The sequence below is a fragment of the Camelus ferus genome, chromosome 21 (genome assembly GCF_009834535.1).
Source record: "Camelus ferus isolate YT-003-E chromosome 21, BCGSAC_Cfer_1.0, whole genome shotgun sequence".
NCBI lineage: Eukaryota > Metazoa > Chordata > Mammalia > Artiodactyla > Camelidae > Camelus > Camelus ferus.
The window spans coordinates 4,552,275-4,569,859 of NC_045716.1; the positions used below are offsets into that span (position 1 = coordinate 4,552,275).

The window sequence follows — 17,585 nt, forward strand, 5'->3', positions numbered from 1 at the left end:
TTACAGGTTATTCTAGAATACTCCACTTCATAGCTATGAACAGTGAATTTTAAGGTATAAATATGTTCCTAAAATTAATTCTCATAACAAATGATCCCCTGTTTTAGATTATGTGAACCATATTAATCGCTACTTCCATACTGTGGAAGAGTTGATAATATTACTTACACATAATGACCATTCCTGAAATGACTCTAGGACCACTTTCTGTTACTTTACTTCCTGGGAGTGGAAGTTTAATGAAAACACGCTGGATCTCCTGGAAGGAAAATATCTCCTCAAGAGGAAGCTGTCCTGAATTAAGGTTCATCCCTAAGTTGTAGGAGAAGGTAGACAAGAAAGTATTGCATGGCATCCAGAGAGGATGTGGCAATCAGCATGGTACAGGTACCTGTGAAAGTGAGTTGAACCATAACTTACCTCTTCGGTGTCCCCTGGCAGCCCTTGAGTCTCCATGGAATCGGGAACACAGCTTGAAAACTGCTTGTTATAGAGGAAAAATAATGGCCTTGTAGCCAGCTGACCTGGGTTTGTCTTGTAATTCTGACACTTACTAAATGACCCTGGGCACTTTAACCTTTCTGTATCCAGTTTCTTCATCTGTGAAATAGGTTGTGTAATAATGCCTACCTCATGCTGTTGGGAGTTTCAAATGTGGTAACGTGTTAATCATGTGACACGTGGTAATTCTTTAGGGCTGGGAAGGGTACAAGAGAACAAAGCAGAAGTTAGAACTCTAGGGATAAGGAAGTCTTCGCTTTAGAACAGGGATTAAAGCCAATTGTAAGAACTCAATCCTGAATTATTGAAAACTTCTTAAATCCTTTCTGATGAAGGACAAGATTTATCTTGGGACTGAGGGCAAGCCTGTAGTTGTGTGAGTCAAACAGTCTTTGATGTAAAGATTAAGAGGCCTGGAGGGATGGATGACCAGAGGCAGATCCTTGTCACATTTTTAAGGCCCATTTATAATCATAATTACAGTAGATGTAATTGCTACATGATTTATTAAATCACCTGAGACTTTCTGACAACTCTGAAATAAGCAGTTTGAGAAAAGTTGAAGGACACGTGCAAATTCACCCAGGTCGTACGTGCTAGAGTCACAATTCAAACCTAGATTCCAGGTGCTATGTAGTATGTTTACTATAAGGTGGTGTTTTTTTGGTGGTTGTTTTGGGGTTTTTTTGTGGTTTTTTTGTTTTTTTTTAGTGTCATAGTTAAAAGCTTGGGTCCCATGGACTGAGTTCAAATCCTAACTGCTTTTACTAGTGGTGTGTTCTTGGGTAAGATTCTTAACCTCTCTGTATCTCAGCTTCCTCATTTGTAAGATAGTGGGAATGTTAATAATAGTCCATACATCATAAGATTTTTGTGGAAATTACATGAGTAAATGCATAAAATGCTTTGAATTTTGCCTGGCACAAAGAAAGCACTGAATTAATGCTATTATTTTTGTTATGTATGTTTTATATGGTATTTGTCTCCACAACAGGATCATAAATTGTTTGAGGGCCAAGATAGCTGCCTTTTTTTTTTAATCATCCCTAGAGCCTAAAATGGCATCATTCACTAAAATGTAAGAGTCTTTACAAATAGAAAAGATAAGTACTTATTGGGCCCTGACTGCCATTAAATTTGTCATGATGGCATTTATCTCTAAACTATCATCCTAGATTTACTGATGCTCTTTTGTCCTTCTTAGCAGCTAAACTAATTTCCCTTTCTTCTTTTTTTTTTTTTAATTTAATTTATGTTTAAATGTTGCAGATAACCAGAGCTGCTTGATACCTACCTCTTCCCTGTTCCCCAGTTTTCCTCCAGGTCTCCATCCCCACCCCTCCCATACTTGTCCCCAGTCCCTGTGGTGAGACTAGGGGGTCCCAGGATGGAGTAGAGGTTGGGTGAGGTCCTACTGCTCCCCCAGCCCCACTCACAAGGGTAGCTTTTCCTTACCTCCTCTCAGCTGGTTGTAACAAAACACACAGAAGCCTGTGGTTGACGTGCACGTCTGTCACATTCAGTTTGGTGTGTCTGGGCTCAGAGTTAACACTACAGGCCTTTCCTCTTGATTCTTTTCCCCACAGAAGCTAATATACTTCATTTTATTACTTACTTAAAAAATTGTTAACTATATCAATCACATAGGAAAGTGCAGAAAATAACATTCAGCTATGTACCCAGATCTAAAGTACATTAACATTTTGCCACATTTACCTCATTTTTTAAAAAGATACTTTATAGATGTAGCTGAAACCCATTCTTGTTCTCAGCCTATTCCTATCCTTCCCTCAGCAGAAGCAAGCATGTATCCTTTCTGTTCACATTTAATTTTTATATAAATTTAAATAAGGTACAGAGCAATAAAAAAGAAATGAACACTTTCAAAATTGTATTACTCAGTAACATTCATATATAAACATGTATTATGCATCAATTTATAGAGTTACCCTTACAACACTTTATTTTATATGTTGGCGTCTGCTGAACTTGGCTGTATTGCTGCATTGCAAAGGTCATTCTGTGGACCAGACAATGAACCAGGCTGTCAAAGCACTACCGTTGGTACATTGAGATGAAGCAGAAAGGGTACATCTTAAAAGACAGAGCACAGGGCAGCCACAACTGAAGAGGAAGCAGTGAAGCAATTTTGTGTCCTCTTCAGAGAAGTCCCAGGATATCGAAATTAAGGAAGACATTCTCCGTAAGTGGAGGAAAAAACCTTACTCCTTTCACCTCTTTCAAGCCCTCATGGAGACAGTTAAAGCAAAACAAGCTTTGCTGATTTCAGGGTCACAGGGAAGTGGAGATAATTACCAGTGATAAGACTAAGTTTTATTTAAGTGGAAAAATGAATCACTATAACCTCCACAAATAGGGCACTGAAAACCAACATTTCACAACTGAGCTTGTAAGGAATTCACTAAAAGTAAACGTCTTTTGTGCCAAATGAAGCATGTGGGTCTTCATGACTTCTCTTTTGCAGAAGATATCATCAAAGGAATTTTTTCCTCTTTTGGACATACTTATGGACTGGTTTTTTTCCCTACAGCTGCCAAAAGTCTTCAACGCCCCTGTTTTCCACCAGGATGAGGCTCTGCCTCACTTCTGTTATGCAGTCCACAGATTCCTAATGTATACACTTCCTGGTATGGACTGGACACTGTTCAAAAGATTGACCCGCTCCTGGAATAGTGGCCTCCAGATCTCCCAGACACCTCACCATGTGACTTCTTGTGAGGATGAGTCAAGAACCTCCGTGTTTGTACTGCTTCCTCCTTGTAGCCTTGAGGGGATACCATTTCAGCTGTGAACAGCGATATGTTACAGAGGGTCTGAGTGAAGTGGGCTACAGGAACGATGTGCACCTTGTGCAAGAAAAGCATATGCTGAGCATTTGTAAGATTACAGAAGTGTCTCTGATGATTCCTTTGCACATTGTTTATTGGCTACAACCCAGTTTCCAAGGAGTTCGTTTTGAAAGCACTCAGTTCTGTTTATTTGAAATAAGGTTTATTGAGGATATTCTACATGCAATAAAATGTACAGATTTTAAGTTCAATGACAAATGTAACTACCACCTCAATAAAGATATGAAACACTTCATTCCCCCAGAAGGTTTCCTCGGCCCTTTTCCAGTGGGTAATCCTCCCCCTAGGAACCGCTGGTCTGTTTTCCATCACCGTAGAGCATGGGCCATTCTAGACCTTCATGTAAATGGAGTCTGGCATATAATCTTGCGTGTGGCTTTTTTCACTCTTCACATTTTTTAGATCCATCCATGTTATGGTACGTATCAGTAGTTGGTTCACTTTTACTCCATTCGTTCAATCTTTAAATCACTCTATGCAGTATTTTGTTTCTTAAATTTTATAAAAATGCTATCATGTGCTTTTACACATTTTTAATATATAAATCATTAATCTAATTCTATATCTAATATTAAAGAATATGCCACACATTTGAAAATCCACTTCCTTATATATGGACATTTAGGCTTTCTCATTTTCCCTCATTTTAAACAATGCTGCTACAAACATCATTGGGCACTTGAGGAAAAGTTCCTCTAAGGTATTATCTAAAAGCAGAAATGCTGTTTTATAGAGTATGTGTGTCTTAACTAGATATTACGAATTGCTCTCCAAAGTAGCACTAACATTTACCTCATTGCTAGTAGAGTTTAAGAGTTCTCTGTATCCAAATCCTTACCAATACTTGGTATTGCCCGATTTTTAAACTTTTGCCAATCTGATGGTTATGAAATGGTATCTTACCATTATTTTGCATTTCCTTCACTACTTCTCTTACCAACTCATTAGACTTTGAGATGTCCTCCTTATTTAACTACTTGTCCATCTCTTTTGCCCACTTTTTTAAAAAAAAACATTATTTGTCCCTCACTGATTTTGAGGCATCTTCATGTATTCTAGCTATTAATCCTTCGCCGATTATATATGTTACTGATACTTGTCTAGTCAGCAAGTTTATCTTTTAACTTTGATTTTGATAATTTGATAGATATTAACATTTTTAACACCATCCCATTTGTTAAATTTCCCTTTATGGTTTGTGTATTTGATATCTTGCTTAAGAAAATCTTGAGGTTATAAAGATAATCCATAATTTCTTCTGAAAATTTCAAAGTTTTGTTCTTTACATTTAGGTCTCTGATCTGGAATTGATCTCATTTTTTTCCCCATTTGAAAATTCAGTTGTCCCCAAACTATTTGTTCGCCAATCCATTCTTTTTCTTGTGTCACTCCGTTTCCTTTACATATGTACGCATGTATTTCTTGGCTCTGTATTCTGTATAATCTTTTTGTCTGTTCTTGTATCAGTGCCGTATTGTTTTTAATGTCTTGATAGATCTGATAAAGATATCCCCCCTCCTTCACGATTCTTTTTTCTTCCTTCAGAATTATCTTAACTCTTCTTAATCCTTTACTGCTCTTTGTGAATTTTAGGGTCAGTTTGTCTGCTCCATAAGAACACATAACAATAAATTGTCCCGAGATTTTGTTTTAAATTGCAGTGAATTTATAGATTAATTTGGAGAGAATTGGCATTAAATGGTTTTAAGTCTTACTGTCTATATGCACAATATATTTCGCTACTTACTTCGTTTTTACGTCCTTCAATAAAGTTTTATAGTTTTCTTCCTAAAAGTCCTTTTTTTTAAAAGTTTCATTGAGGTATAATTTACATACCATATATTTCACCCCACTCTAAAGTTCCTGCATATATGTTGCTAGATTTATTACTATGTCCCTTTCAGTTTTTATTATGAAGTACCAAACAGTTACTGTGAATAGCATCTGTACTTTCTAAAATTTTTCTCACTGGACTTTCTATTTATTTTTTAAAGGATTGGGGGCTTTTTATTTTCTATCATGAACTAGGGTAGGTGATAATCCTCACTGCAACATGATGGTAATGAAAAACAGCTGGAAGCCCAGTCCCAGGGGACTGGAGATAAAAGAGTGACAAGGAACCCTCCAGATGTGAAACACCAGCAGAAAGGAAACCTGTTTTTAACCCCTCCCTTCACATCCAGTTTATAATTGGCACAACTCTTTACTCACACATTCATGCATTCATTCATTTATTCATTTTTTAAATTAAAATATGGGGTTCTCAAGATATAATGGAAAAGAATCTGAAAAGAAAAAATATATATGTATGTGTATGTAAAAAAAATTGGGTTCTTACTCTACTAAGATCAGTGCTAGCCATTTGGAATTTAAATTTCTAACTTGTAAAATTACATTTTACAAAAGAGTGTGAGAAAGATACAAAAAGGCTAGCTTCTCAACTAGGCTGTCAGAAACAGTGTAACACTTTACAAAGCTCTTTCATGTATATTTTTGCATTTAATCATCATAGCAACCCTTAATCATTTTTATAGATAGTGAAGGTTGGGTAACTTGGGGTGGTATGGTTTTTGACAGTAAGATTTAACTATAAAAGATAAAAGTAACTTTTTATTGCTTAAAAATTGCCTCTGATTTTGACTCCCTTTGTACAGCTCATAATAGTTTATATATCAGTCTTTGAGCACTGCATAGAAGGGCACTGTATAAAGAGATATTTGTCTCCACATTTTACAAAAGAATACTGTGAGAAAACCACTGAGAAGGCAGTGACAAGACACTAAGTGTATCTCCTGCTCCTGACACCAAAACAGCCATCTTTGTTTGTTGGTTGGCTCTGTGCATTATTACTTGTTAATGATAAGTGAAAGCTTCTGATAGGCAAACTGAGAAATTTATATGGAACAGAAACTAAAGACACAAAGGGAATCTGCAGTGATTAACTCAGCAGTGACTTAAATCTCCACTCTTAAATTTTTTATTTCAGTTTCAAAAAGATGTTCTCTTCAAGATTCTGGTCACTTGGTCTTGCTTTTTACATCCTTTCAGACACTGGAATGTGTTAGGAGGTTGTGGCATCTATGCTAGGTTAATAATCTAAAGCTTTTTTTCTGCTTGTAGCCTAGGATTTGGAATATGGTCTTCATGAAAGCCAGAAAATGTTTCTCTTCACTAGAAAAGTTTCAGAGAGGAAATATTACTCAAACTAAACAGACTTAGTAAATAAAGCTGAAATTGACATTTCTCCTATGTATGAGTAAAAAGTCATTTAATTTTTTTCATTTTATTTTAGTCACTGTGTATATGCCTTGTTTCCCGGGTCCTCGGGAAGCATGAGTCTATCTGGACTTGAGACAAGAAGAAAACAAGACATCTTCAGAAGGAAAACCAGACACTAGCAAAAAGTATCCCAAAGTCTGAAGAGACAGAACACAAACATGACCGACAGAGGACTTAGGGATCCTCCACAGGGTAAGACTAGTTTGTACAGCACGAGATTTGTGCTATAGGAAAACTAGGGCTGTGCTAAGTGAGAAAATCTGCTGACGGAAACTGAAGTTTGGAAGTAAAAAAGAAGTTAATGTAATTGCTTAATTTGTTATAAGTCTTGTTCTTTCACATCTCCTGGATTTTCACCATAGTGTCAGACCCTAATTATGAAGAAGAGTAATGTTTTAGAGACTCCAATAGTAGGAACCTAGAGTATTGGGAAAATAAAATGCATTTTAAAAAAAGATGGTAGGCAAATTGTTTTATATATTTTAAAAAATCAAAATATAAGCTAAATATTTAGAAGGGGGAATCTTTCAATCATAGGGAAAGATGAAATTTAAATTATTCCTGCATATATATATATATATATATATATAGGAGATATAAAGTAGGCAAAGTACGACGTAAGCTTTTCAGGAAAAAAGTGCATATTTAAATCTTTTATTAAGGATATTTTAAAATATATAAGAATGAACAGTATAGTGTACTCCCATGTACTCAATATCTAACTTCAACTTTTACCTACATAATGCTAATCTTGTTGCCTGCCTTGAAAGATTTAAGTGCAAATCCAAGACATTATATCATTTTATTCAACAGTACTTTAGCTTACATCTAAAGATAAATTTTTAAAAAACAGAACTAGCATTATCACACCTAAAAAATAAATTAATAGTTACTCCTCACTGTTACCACATATATAGCCAGTGTTCACATTTTCCCAATTGTCTCATGATCTTGTTTTCTTTGCAGTTGGGTTTTTAATTTTTTTAAATTCTTTTCAGTTGGGTCACATACTGCATTTGATTGATACATCTTTTAGGTTACTCTTTTTTAAAGCTTTATAATAGAAATTTTCAAACATACATAAAAGTAGGGAGAGAGATGAAATGAATCCCATGTACTGGTCAAACAGCTTCATCTGCTGTCCACATATGCTCAGTGTTGTCTCATTTACCTTCCCTTCTCCTTACCCCCATGTCAGTAATTGAAGCAAATTCTAGATATCATATAATTCTAGCCATAAATTCTTGAATACTTACATCTAAATGATATGGATTCCTTTTTAAAAACATGATCACAATACCTTTATATACCTAAAAGATGAACAATAATTCCTTAGTCTCATCAGACATCTGGTGTTCAAGTTTTCCTGATTGTCTCATAAATATTTCTTTAACAACTGATTTGTTTGACATCAGATCTAAATCATGTAGCCCACACAGTGCATTTGGGTGATGTGTCCCATGTATCTCTTAACCGACACGTCACCCCTGCTTTTTTTTCCTTTTCTTGCTATTGATTTTTACTTCTTGCTGTTATTAAAGAAACAAAGTCTTTTGTCCCTTGGAACTTCCTACATTCTGGGTTTTGCTGATTATATTCCTGAGGTGAAATTTAATATAATCCCTCTATCCCTGTATTTCTTAGAAACTGGTAGAGGTTTGATAGTTTCCGGTTCAGCTTGGCAAGAATACTTCCTATTGCATTGAATTGGGAGGTTAAGGATGTCTGTATTTTGCCTCTTTTTGTGGTGTTAAGATTGATCAGTGGGTTCCAGCAGTTGTCAGTCTGGTTTATCTATTACAGAATTCTTCACTAGCCTTTACATAATGGTTTTAGCTGTTACTGATGATTATTGCCTAGATTCATTATTTCATTAGGGAAGAGAGTGTATTTAATATAACCAAAAGTTGGTTCTGCCATTCAAAATAGTTCTATATTAATATTACTTATTAGATTTATTAACATGATGATAGATGTGTTTGTTTAATCAATCGCCTTTAGTGGAAGTCAGAAGAAATACTGTTTGGGAAGAGTACCTTGTAAGCCATAAAAATCAATATAAATACTACTTTTTATTAACCAGGGAGCTTGTTAAAGTACAAAAATTGAGGGAAGTTTTTTTCCAATAAAAATTATACATTTTTATCTCAATAGATTCTCAAAAGAATTTGGAAAATGACCCATCATTAAGCCCTCAGGCACAGGAGACCACGGTCACAGCAAGTACCACTGAAGAAGCTCAGACCCCAAATCCTGCCTCTGGTCTTAACAAAGATCACCAAGAGATAGAATCAATTGGTCCAGAAAGTCCAGAAGTAGGCAATCAGTCAGCAAGTCCAGATGAAACAAATTATGGGAAAGATCCAGAGGATGTGGAAGGTGAGAACAACCAGAGTTTTCAGGATGGAGAACCAGGGAATCCACTCCCTTCAGAAAGTGAAGAAGAGCCCCTGGATCCAGAATCCAGCTGTTCTCCAAGTGACAAGATGGGAAGAGCAGGTCCACACTCGGTGAGCAGCTCTGCAGCCCTCCCCGAGGACGTGACCGACAGACCCGGAGCCTCACGGGAGCCGCCTACCGCAGACCCTGAGGACGCCCAGAGCCCTGGTGGTTCCACTGCGGGGCTGGAGGGCCAGGACGCACTGAGGAGGAGACTGCTGGCGCCAGGTGAGAGAAGCCCTGGACTTCTACCCTGTTTTGTATGCTCTGTCACTGGGAACACAGCATAGGCCAGGCCGCTTCTCTTCAGAGAACTTCTCTTTCCTTCAGAGGGTTAAGGCCTTTGCTCCTTGCCCAAGGTCACATAAAGAGAGGACTGCATTGAGATTACAGTGAGGTTTCTCATCTCCTGAACTGGCTCATTCCACTACATTAAGTTGCTTCCCACACATAAACTGCATTTTAAAACACTTTTTATTTATTTGCTGTTTGTATTAATGCAGTATAATTTTTTTAAAGGCTTAACTTTTAAAAAAAATCACCTCTAGCTTCTTCTTTATTTCTTATGAGTGTATTTTCACTTTCAGTTTTTAACATCTTTTCATTTGGTGGGTAACCGAATGCTACTTAAATCAAGAGCTAGGTATATTTTAAAACCACCACCAGTGAGTATAGTACCTTCAATCAGTCATATTTCAGTTTTGAACTGAACTGAGCAAGTCAGTTAATTTCTCTGTACCGGATTTTCCCTGCTTGTATATTAAGGAGAACAAGCATCGTATCTCCCCTCATGAAGATAATGGCTGCAGGATGCTAAGTCTTTCTGTAACTCCAGGGAAAGGCAAGGGCTGTCTCTCATTTATTGTGTTTCTGTGGTACCTGGCACAGAGAAGCAACTTTATGAATATTTGTTAAATGAATGAATGAATGCATGTGATTTGTATGGACCACCATCTGCCATCAGAATTTCAGTGTGCAAGTTCACTGAGTAGAGGAAGAAAATACTATTTTTAAAATGCAATTTATGTGTGAGAAGCAACTTATTATAATGGAATGAGCTAATCTAGGAAACGAGAAACCTTGTTCTGATCTCAACTCGGCCACATCTCTTTATGTGAACTCGGGCAAAGCCCTTAACATCCCTGGACCTTTTGTTACAATAGGTAAGGAAGGGAGCTAGACTAGGTGATCATTAAAGATTCCTTCCGCCCTTGAATTCTGTAACATTTTAAAATGCCATTTTTTGTGTGATATGACTGGGTGAACTGTCCTTTATAGGTGAAGATGACTCTACTTTTTGTATGTTGATGGAGTGTGCTATTTGAGTTATTTCTCCTCGGAGGATATATGGGCAGTGCTCAGCTTTCACTATTTCATGAGGTACCTGGCAGGGGTCAACCACACGTTGAGACTCTAGAGTGACTTGGCTTAGAGTCTACAAAATGCTGCCCTCCTTTTCACCCACACATTTTAAGATTGGTGTCACATCCTACACGTACATTTTTATATAGTTCATAAATTTTCTTAACCTTATACTCTTTGCTTTGAATACCTCACTCACGAAGAGTTCCAAACTTGTTTTCGTAAGCTGTTCTGCAAAGTAAGCTACTACCACTGCACAGTGATCTCTCCTGCCTCTGAGTGCAGTGCCTCTGTCATTGAGGAGCCACGTGAGACTTGAACACTGAAATCGGAGTGTCATTGCTCTGTGTTGTTGAGTCTGGCATACAGACATTTCTTAAATCCCTTCTTAATTCTGTACATTTTGTTGAATCACATTTTAGATAGGTTTGCCTGCAATATTAAGCTATCTGTTTCTTTGTCCCTGATCTCAGGGCCAGTGAAGAATTGTGGATGGAGCAAAAGCATCCTTAAGTGAATTTTACAGCACTTTATTTTTTTATTCTAAGTAGAATAAAGGTAATAGTGAGCCTTAAGGAAAAGACAGGGAAAAAGTTCACTTTTTATAAAAAAAAATTTTATAAAGTATGGAAAACTCTCAGTCAAATAATTCTTTGGCAAGAGGTATAAAGGTATACAGACTCTCATTGGTGTACTGTCTAAAAATAATGTTCCTTTTTTTTCCCCCAGAGGCTGAGAGGCATCAACAAGAGATACAGAAATTGGAAGAAAACAAAGAGAATGCACAGGATACCGGGAGAAAGATGAATAAAAAGGATTTTTTGAGCTATGGTGAGAACAAAACTGGTCTTACTGCAGCGTTGATTCACATTCAGAAATCCTCAGAGAAATACCTAGCAAACTAGCAGATTTAAATATCTTTAACATTGTCTTAATGGTTTTTAAAAAAAAGTTTGTCATATTAGAATACAGCAATGGAGGTTTAGGGATTTTTCCTTTAGGGGTGTTGGCCAATATTTTGCCATCCTCAACAAAATGGGAATTCCCACAGGAGTTAGGGCTTTTCATCAACAAGAAACTAAAACTACTGTTTCAATGAGAGAGCATTAATTTCTCAAGTGGCATTTTTACATTTTGACCTTTTAGGAAAAAATGGCCTTCTCCAGGCAGTGAATCCTTTGAGAAGGTAGAACAGACCTCTTGTTTCAAAATCACATCATTAGTTATAGCAACAAATACATAAACTTAGCTTTTACCTTTTAACAGAGATGTTGTCTCTTCAAATAATTTAAGAAATTTAAGAAAAGGTGTTTCTGGTAGACTTCAGTGGCTGGAAGTTTAAAGGGTTTAGGCAAAAGAAAGTCACCACAGCCAGTAAAATCAGTGTGTCTGCCTCTTTTCAATTTACCGCAGGCTTTATTTCTGACTTACGTTCTCTCTAATTTCGTCTTTTGTTTTCTCATTCTCTGACAGGCTCCATCTTTCTTGGCTTCATGGTTCTGACTCTTGTTTTGCTAAGTTCTGTTAATAGCTACTATTCCTCTCCAGCCCAGCAAGTGCCCAAAAATCCAGCTTTGGAGGCCTTCTTGGTTCATTTCAGCCAATTGAAGGATAAATTTCCAGGCCAGAGTTCCTTTTTGTGGCAGAGAGGACTTAAGTTTCTCCAGAAGCACCTCAATTCTTCAAACCCCACTGAGCCAGCCACCATCATATTTACAGCAGCTCGAGAGGGAAGAGAGACCCTGAGGTGCCTGAGCCACCACGTGGCAGATGCCTACACGTCCTCCCAGAAAGTCTCTGCCATTCAGATTGATGGGGCTGGGAGAACCTTGCAGGACAGTGACAAGGTCAAGCATTCAGTTGACATGGAGCTGAGCTCCGGGTTTGAGAAGGGCCAGAAGGCTGCTGTGGTACATCGCTTTGAATCCCTCCCTGCAGGCTCCACCTTGATCTTCTACAAGTATTGTGACCATGAGAATGCTGCCTTTAAAGATGTGGCCCTGGTCCTAACGGTCCTACTGGAGGAGGAGACCTTAGACGCAAGTGTCGGCCCACGGGAAACTGAAGAGAAAGTGCGAGATTTACTCTGGGCGAGGTTTACCAACTCCAGCACTCCCAGCTCTTTCAACCACATGGATTCAGACAAACTGAGCGGGCTGTGGAGCCGCATTTCCCACCTGGTGCTGCCCGTCCAGCCCGTGAGGAACATAGAAGAACAGGGCTGCTCTCTATAAGCCAAGCACGGAGTTGGTTATGGAAGGCATGGGTATATTAAAAAGTCAGTTTAAAAGCCTTCTGTTCATATGGAAGGAGCTTGATGAATGTGAGGAAATAGCCTGGAAAGTACAAATGAGCTTATTTTAGAAAAAAATTCATTTTTTACTTTTTTTAAAATTTTTCTTATCTAAGCTTGACAAAGCTAAAAGTTGACCTGACTTTTTCTTTCCTTGCCTTTCAGGCAAATCAGGTATATATAACAGGTATTTTTTTAATCCACAAATATAGCAGCATAATCATTGCGTGGGAAGGTAATCTCAGAGTAATTACAGATTGATTTTTGTTTTCTTGAGACTCTAAAGAGCCTTTTAGATAGTATTTGGACCCGGATTAAAGCAATTACAGTTTATGAAACAATGAAAATTTTTAAAAAATTGTATCATGTTAAATATTTTTTAAATTTGTCTTAATAATCTGGTTGGGGGATTACAGCTTATGCTTATTGGCACTTTTGAGTAGTATGAAACAGGAAATAAGAATTCAAATTCTTACTTACCTAAGTACTATACGTAAGATATGCTGTGTTTTTACTCCGTTAATTAGCTCTGAGATAAAAGCAGCTGTACTCAAGAGATGTTTTTAAAAATTGGAAACAATGGGGCAATTGTTTATAATGGCTGCAAATGAAGATATTCCAGGTGCCTGTATCTTTGTTTCAACTTTCTTGAATGATTCAGAGCAGTGATTTTTTTAAGCTGTCTATTGGTACCCCTCCCCTTTGTATCAGCAGTTCTGCTTTTGACCATTTTATATATTGGGATTCTCCATACGATTTGAAAACCATTGATTAGTGGGAAAAAAATCTTAAAAGATAGGAAATGGGTAGGAAAAAATGAATGTAGTAAAACTCATGAGTAGAAAGGGGATGAAACACAGGTTTATCATATAGACTTGGCTATTTATGAAGGATAAAGACCCACAGATGAATAGCAGAATGTATACATTAGTATTTACTAGCATATTTCTGATGCTTTTAAAAATTTCTGTTCATCATTTTTGTCTCCTCTGAATAAACTGTATAGGATGAGAGGTTGAACGCCGTTTAAGCAGAACAGATTTTAATAACCAGCTGAATAGTAGATTTTTATATGGGCACATTAGCATAACTTTACCACACTGTTTACTTGTTAGACAGTGATGGAACATTATATAATGCAGCTAATTTCTTGCCCTGCTAGTTAGAAGTACCATTAGGTTAACAGTTAGGAAAATGTAAGAGATGTTATACTTAGAGGAAACAGAAATGGTAGGTAGATTCTAAGAGGTTTTAATATTTTATTGTTGGACCATGTTTGTAATTGTAAGAAAGCTTGAGAACAGTGTTTATGGAGATAGTACTTATTGATTTGCATTTCAACCCCAAAACCAGAACTTTAGTAAAATGATCTTGACCTCATGAATGATCTGTTCCATTACATGGCATACCCAGGACCTATCACCGTGAACCTGGAATCTTTTAGCTAAGTTTTGGCCTCTCTACTGCTGTGAGAGTATATATATATATATATATATATATATATATATATATATATATATATATATTTAAAATGAAGTCACATGATTAAATTATGGAAGGATTTTTTTTTCAGAAACAGTAAAAAGATATACGGCTCTTTGATACCTAAACAGAGATCATAAAGAATTGGGGGAAGAATCTATTTGAAAATGACTGTCACAGGAAAAACAAATCTGTTCTAACCAAGGCCTGACATCCAGTGGAGGGCCATACGTAAAGGAACTGTTTTCGTTTGGGATTTTGCGAAGGACTCTCCCGCTAGATTTGAGGAGACCTTCCTGAATAAGAAGTTAAAGCACAGTGAATATAATGTCAGTGTCAATCCGGTATTTCCAGATCTCCGATGCCAGCGTTACATCACACAAAACCAGCAGTGCCTTGTAGAAGTGTTCTGTCGGCCTGCTGACCTGTGCTACCTCAGCTCCTTAAAAAACCAGTGTGAAGTGTGCACATCTAAGCTGTCAGTGACGCAGATCACAGTTGAGACAAAGATTGTTTCTTCATTCAGTTGAGTTGATTTTTCATCATTTCCTTTCAGTATAATTTCCAAAAGTCACAATTTTTTTTTTTTTTTTTTACTATTTGGTCTTTGTTAAAAATACTTTCCTTCCATGTATAAGTGCAATCAGCTGAAACTGTTGTCAGTTTTCTGTCCACTATCTCAGAAACCCTTTTAAAAAGCAATATATTAGCTCTGTGATTTCTCATGAGAAAGCAAAAAATTATATTTTTAAATGTATGAATAAAATCTATTATCTAATGTACTCTTAGGTTGGCTTCTATTCAGTTGCATCTATTTTTTACGTTTGCCAAGTTTCCAGATTTTCTTTTGTGTATCTAGTAGTTCATCTTTCATTACTGTAATAGATAGTTAGCTTGTCTGACTTAGAACAGTGGCTTGTGGGCATACGATACCATACATGCTACCCAAACACTGCTGTTTAATTATTATCACAGAACAACTCCTGTTACATTACATATTAATATAAATCACTTCTTGAATGATACCAGAGTTCTAGAAGCAACTGGTAGGATTATAAACTGCCTCTGGACTTGAGTTTTTCCCCCTGTGGGGTGAACTTTAGGTTCCCCAATTAGTTCCCAAAAGTTGGCAGAGAAGTTCCAGGGGATTCGTATAACTAAATGTAGCAATGCTGTTATTTCTGTTTCTCTTTTTTAAATCAATAAAGTAATTTAAATGTATTTTACTTGGAAGCTGCCGCAGTCAACGTGGTGCGTAAGGCTCAGCAGGCCTGTTACTACCCACCGTCCTCTGGCTAATGTCCCAGGTGAACAGTGTTATTAGCCCCTGAGGTGGTTTTGACCCTTTTGCAGTTTTTAATTGTTTGATTTATACTTTTATCTGGTAAAGACAGGAAATATAATGAGCATTGTTAAAATACAACAAATTCAGCAAGATGATCTTCACCAGGACTATACTTGCATACCTCTGACCACAGTTTTTATGCATATTCAGGTGTCTAGTACTTCAAAAACTAATGTTAAATAGAAAATATAATTACATCTGATTAAGGTTATCATTTAATGGGAGTAAAGCTTGTCTCCATACACAGGGTATTTGTAGAGAAGTACTTTCAAATAGAAACATGACACCTTTTATCTTTTGTCATCTGAAAATAAAACGTAACAATTATAAAAATAAACCAATACCTCTTTGTAAAGCCCTCAATATATCATTTTATAAAAGCAGTTTTTAATCTTTTTCAAGTCGACTATGTAGTTAAATATTAATCTTCGTTTTAACATATTTCATTTTAAAATTTGTTGAAAAGTCATAGTGGTTTTGCTTTTTGTTTTCATTTTTTTTTTCAAAATTAAGATACCTTGAACACTGTGTATCACTTGTTTAATAGGAATGTTGAAAAATGATGAAATGATTATTTTAAAATATTTCTAAGGGTGTCTGTAAGATTATAAAATACTTTAGGCTTATGAGTCATGTAGGAAACAAGTCATGTACTTGTTTTGAATAATAATATATTTGTAAAGAAGATGTTACCAATTCTAGAGAGAACTGAATAGAGTTAAGATATCCATGTAAAACAGGTTTCCCAGATGACTTTAAAATATGCCTTATTTCTATTATGTGAAGTTTTAGGTGTTAGGTTGTGAAGTAGCTGATGATAGGGGCCTAAATTTGCCTCATTCAGACTGAGACTGGGCTGTTGAAACTCATCTGCAGCTAATATGCTGCCCCGTCACCCCCCATCTATGCCAGTGCTGCTCCCCCGTTTTTAAAAATGTATATACATACTGGTTAAGAGCACTAGCCTTATCCAGACGGTCTGAGAACATAACCAGTATCCCCTAATCTGTGAGTAATCTGTAAAGATGTAAACAGTTTAATCTTCAATGCATTTCCTTCCCGTGTTACGTGCTGTGTTTATTTCAGCTTGTTTTGATGTCTTTAAAAATCCAGAGACTGGTTCCTATACTGGGAAGTGATCTCCCACTTTTCCTCACTGAGGTTCATAAACTAAATCTGCCCTTGGCTAAGAGCAATTCCCTGAACTACAAAGAACATTTTGGACTTGGGAAGCAGCGGGCTGCGTAGGGAGGGTAGAGCTGGCAAGGAGTGATGCCTGCTACTGCCGGCCCACAGCGGTGGCAGCCTGCCTTCCCCGGTGTCCAGCTCGGCTCAGCGTCCTCATCCCAGAGCTCTAGGCCACCGCTCTGAGTTGACCAGATTACAAGACGTGTAAATCTGTTTGCCATCCCTTTCGTGAAAGAAGCATTGACTTTCAAACAACTGCATTTTGATTTTTTTTTCCTACTTAACAACAAAAAAAGGGCTTTGCCAATATTAATGTCAAAATTCTTGGCATTCCCCTTCTTCCTTATGTAACCATGATTGCATTTGCATTTGTTTCTTATAGAGGTTGAAGGATGTGCCTTATTCAAATTTGTTGTCTGGTTTTACCAAAAATAAATCATTTTAATTTTTCTCAGTTGACTGATTCTTGATTATAGTTCCCAAAGGAGCAAGTTTATAGAAATGAGCATGGGTCATTAATGATGGGAAATGGGCAATAAGTTCAAGAGCCGAAAGAGTCCTGTGCGTGTCCCGGTGGCACTCAGCCATCAGTGAAATGTACAGCACGGAGGCTGTGCCTGGAATCTACTGCACGTCTCCTTTAGCATTCTTAGAACTATCTCTACTTAACGAGGCTGTCTTCAGGAGGGAGAGAGTCTTGTAAGAGCCCTGGGAATTGCTCCTCACCCCAGTGTGCTGACAACTTCCAGTTGTGTGTTGGGAAGTGGGAAAGGCCAGAATGTGTTCAGAATTTCTGCCTTAAAATGATGTCAAACCAGAATTAGCA

At 37.0% G+C, this 17,585-nt stretch overlaps 1 protein-coding gene across 2 annotated transcripts in view; it reads left to right on the forward strand.

The window, feature by feature from the left end:
* Positions 1 to 17,209, forward strand: part of LOC102522651 (torsin-1A-interacting protein 2) — a 31,487-nt gene extending 14,278 nt beyond the window's left edge. For both annotated transcript variants that reach the window (XM_032463626.1, XM_014557842.2), the window contains 4 exons: positions 6,664 to 6,842; positions 8,805 to 9,317; positions 11,181 to 11,282; positions 11,925 to 17,209. In XM_032463626.1, the coding sequence (XP_032319517.1) occupies positions 6,809 to 6,842; positions 8,805 to 9,317; positions 11,181 to 11,282; positions 11,925 to 12,685 (1,410 nt within the window). In that variant the 5' untranslated portion in view covers positions 6,664 to 6,808 and the 3' untranslated portion in view covers positions 12,686 to 17,209. The remainder of the gene's footprint in view (positions 1 to 6,663; positions 6,843 to 8,804; positions 9,318 to 11,180; positions 11,283 to 11,924) is intronic.
* The last annotated feature ends 376 nt before the right edge of the window (positions 17,210 to 17,585 follow it).